General features: G+C 33.2%; 1 protein-coding gene across 1 annotated transcript in view; it reads right to left on the bottom strand.

Moving 5' to 3' along the window:
* Window positions 1-812: 812 nt before the first annotated feature.
* The window catches only part of LOC117101884 (neprilysin-1-like), a 22,612-nt gene continuing 19,145 nt past the window's right edge, over window positions 813-4,279 (bottom strand). Inside the window, exons 16-20 of the mRNA XM_033242000.1 lie at window positions 3,988-4,118; window positions 3,750-3,815; window positions 3,236-3,334; window positions 2,627-2,703; window positions 813-1,669 (exon numbers count right to left, since the gene is read on the bottom strand). Of these exons, the coding sequence (XP_033097891.1) occupies window positions 1,576-1,669; window positions 2,627-2,703; window positions 3,236-3,334; window positions 3,750-3,815; window positions 3,988-4,118 (467 nt within the window). The 3' untranslated portion in view covers window positions 813-1,575. The remainder of the gene's footprint in view (window positions 1,670-2,626; window positions 2,704-3,235; window positions 3,335-3,749; window positions 3,816-3,987; window positions 4,119-4,279) is intronic.

Below are 4,279 nucleotides of genomic sequence, written 5' to 3'. Positions count from 1 at the left end.
TATGTATATATTAGTTACCCGTATTTTATTTGAAATGTAATATAGATTAAAGATGGAAAAATGAATGAAAACAATTGAAAAAAAAGAGTGACAATAAAGGTGGGTGACTCCCACGAAAGACAAAAAAACAATATAGTATTTAATAATAATAATAATAATAATAATAATAATAATAATAATAATAATAATAATAATAATAATAATAATAATAATAATAATATTGGTATATTGCCACAATAAATGGTGTTATCCCTTTCATTTTTTAACCTTGTTGTTAATAGAAAATGTAATAATAGTTATTTAAATGTTCTTGGGGAAATTTCATATGTTTTTTTTACTTCAGTTTCCTCCATTTCTTGCCACTTATTTAGAAGACATGAATTGTATAATTGTATTTTGTTTATTGCCAGAAATAAAAGTTATTGTATTGTATTGTATTATATCCTTTGTGGGTATTGCCATTAAAATCATCAGCATTAACAATTAACTATTTCGTGAAGATTTTTATTATCATTTCTTGTCACACAAGAATCGTGAGATCAACATTATAAACACGTGATTTAATACGTATCAGAACTTGTTAGTGTACATAGTTTGATTAGGAAACCTTTCTTATGTCCATGTTATATTTAGCTGTAGATGTGTACAAACATGATAAAAAGAAAGTTCAAATTCAAAAACTTTAGTAATCTTCGTGATATGTTTTAATTTACTTTAAAGAGGCGGACTAAATGGACCTTTCCGCTAAGCCCGCCCCTTGGATATTGTTGCTAAGGTCCCACAAGACGACAGTGTTAAAACCNNNNTTAAAACATACGCGAACACGTGCGTTTGTGGGACAACACGTGTGTTTGTGAGACGCGCGCGTATCCCTAGCGCTGTTCTGATTAGTCAGTTGATAAGTTTGATTGACACTCCGGAAAGGTCTATTTTAAATACTTTGTTAAGCTTATACGTCAGTATTTTTCGTGGACAGTCCAGAGTATGTTACGTCACATTTATTTACAAAAATTGAATATATAGGATGAATAAAACTGGTTATTGTACAATACATACTACTGTAAATAGATCAGCTTAAGAATCATTTCAAATAATATATAAAGTTATTCAGACTTCAGTGTTTTCAAACAATATTATGTTTTTAAATTCAAATTATATAACAGTAGTAGGCCACCTCTCTGTATTATTTATTTTGATACACACTTTATAAATGTACGAATGATTAAGATCACTGATGCTTACACAAAATAGTTAGTGGCCATTTCGAAGACCAGTAGCGTACCGGTATTTGTTATCGTTTATTTTTTTAAACATTGAACTATATAGGCCTATCTGTAATTACGGTATTTCATAGTGATTATTTACAAACATTGAGTATTTACGGCTGGCAGTTCAGATATATTACGTCATTTGTTACCATCTATCTTCGAAACAATTTTCATTTATTGCTCATCATATTCAAACATGATTTTTTTTCTCTTTTGTTTGGCTTTTGTGTGAAAGCACCACTCTTATATTTCTTCAGTTTATATTTAATCATTTGAAGTAGAGAGACCGTAGGTTGAGCAAAAAGTTTTACCAGATTCTACACTTCTTTTTTGATGGTTTCGGCTTTGGACAACTAAATACTCTGGAGAAATCTTCATTGTTGTGTGTTGATCCAATCACTCTACATAAAAAGAAATCAATTATTCATGGTTCAGATATCATGTGAAGTAGTATTGAAATAAGGGTGTCCAATAGGGCAAATATATAGTCAATTTAAACACACAGACAAATAAAACATATGCAAACCTAATGATAATCTTTTTTTCTTCTTTACAAAGGATAACGAGTGAAAGCAAAGATATTAAATCACACCCTAACAAAACAACTTAAACCAAAACCAATTCCACTATTAGTCTCTTCAGGTAGTTTCTCCTGGTTAGTTTTATGATATTTCTTGAATTTGATTTTCTTTTCTGTTAAGTGCATTCCTGCTGACGGAAATAAATAAATAAATGAATAAATGAATAAATGTAAACAGATAGATAATTACTCAACAATTTACTCCTCATTGGAATATCTAGTCCGAGCATAGTATACAGCACTAGTCCGACGTACAATAGTGTAAGAATTAGCCTATTCTATAATCTTAATCAGTTCATTATATTTTATATTTGGTAATTAGTAACAAAAGTCACTTATGACGTCATATAAATTAGGTCTACCAAACTATCACCATGGTTACATTTTAGAGTAATGTAGGAATGTGCGAGTCGAATGGCCGAGCGATTAAAGCAGGGGCACCGCAACCTAACAGCCATAGTATTGGCGCTGGTTCGAACGCACACTCGCCTATTGTTGCAGAGGTGGAACAAGTCTTCTCGGATAAGGACTATAGGCCTAGTGTATACAACTGTTGTGCACTGTCATGTGCACCCCGATGTGCGGGTCCATATAGGCCCTGTTGTGGACAGATGAGAATATGCCTAGCTGGTACCGGTATACCGGCCAGCTTAGACAAGAAGAGACCATTGGGGCAGAACTAAGTTACTCTACTGTACAGTCTGTAGTCCACGCTTTGAGCGGTCTGATCTTCATGAAACAGAGCTACATAAATGATGTTATGTATGTATGTATGTACCTGTATCGTCCGAGACTGTGTACTCCATTCAGAATCTGAATTGTGACTGCCGCCGGTCGGTATAGACTGCACCACACCTTGCACAATAAAATAAAGAAAGTCATAACTTTTAATATAAATACTACTACATGAATAAACAGGGGTGGATCCAGAGGTGTCCAAAAAGGGGGCCGAAATTTGGGCCGATCGAGACAAAACTGTCCTAGAGGGTCCGGGGGTATGCCCCCGCGATTTTTTTGTGTTCTAGGCGCCCAAAAATAACATTGAAGGCGTTCTGGGCTATCATTTTTTTTTCTTTTTCTTTATTTTTCTCTCTTTTCCCCCTTTTTTTACCTCCCAAAAGGGGACCGGGCCGCCTCCCCCCTTAAATCCGCCCCTGATAAAGTCTAGCTTGTTGGGTAAGTTTCTTGACTGAATATTTCAGGCTCAATTTATTTGAAAAGTCTTACAAATAAAATCTTCAGTTTCTTAGCTTCCTAATGTGAACATATTTTAGATGGAATAATGTCGTTTACACCAGCCTGCAAATAATTTCTGTTAAGTGGTTGCAGATGATGAACATTCAAAAAATCAGACGATCTGAATTGGGGAATTATTATGTGAACATACCTGTCCATAGTTAATGAAGAAGAGCTGATCTTGTGTAAAGTTGAGACCGGGAAGTAGTGGTTCTTCTTTTCCACCATTATCAACAAATGACCTATAAGCCTGTGAATACCACATATATTTACATAAATTCGTATTAACATGCGTTTTTTTTTATATATCTACGGCATGTACATGCAACTTTTATTAAATATGTAAGTTTTCTGATGTTATCTACTATAAATGCTTAAGATTCTTAGATTAATCTCAGTTACTTGCATGCATCATTTTGCAACTATTGCTGTTCAACACAAGCGAATAGGGTGTGGCAATTGATCGCTAATTCCAGTTGGGGCAACTTTTCACACAATATTCTTCTACTTTAACGCACATACATACATAATCTTACGGCGATAACAATGATAATATTTATAATAACATGTAATGCATTATCATTATGTCCATTACACGTTTCGATACAAGATATGACGCAGGACTACAAAACCATAATAAAGTACTGTAATAAGGTCCGTCTTACTATATATGCTTCCTTCAATCCACCATTATCGGCAATATTCTCACCTTGGGTCTGCACACCATTTAGCTGTAAACAACATAAAAACAATACAGTCACTTTCACCAAGAGGATGCTTGTTTTTATTGTCAATCATTTTTAATTGGTATAGGCCAAATGATGATGATGTTAATGATAGGGATGATCATAATAATCAATCCTGCTTACTTATGACTAATAAGGTAACTGATCTTTTACCTACATTCATATCATTTTCTGGCATCACGTAACTATTATACTGATCAATAATACACTCAGTCTGTTTAATGAAATTTTCAATCGACTCGTCGCTCCACCACTGTACCAGATTCCCGTTTTTGTCGTACTTACGACCTATACAGTGAGCAACGTCAAAAATAACAATAATAAATATTAGTAATAATAAAATAATATTAATAATCAATACAATTCTTATCTACATGTGTATTGCACACTACCTATATATATATATATGTATATATAAATATATATATATACCGGTATATATAACATCT

Source organism: Anneissia japonica, unplaced genomic scaffold, assembly GCF_011630105.1.
Source record: "Anneissia japonica isolate Jap-2015-1 unplaced genomic scaffold, ASM1163010v1 scaffold4988_len2956909_cov206, whole genome shotgun sequence".
NCBI lineage: Eukaryota > Metazoa > Echinodermata > Crinoidea > Comatulida > Comatulidae > Anneissia > Anneissia japonica.
Note: the sequence above shows the minus strand (reverse complement) of the source record. Positions and strands in the feature narration are given on the sequence as shown.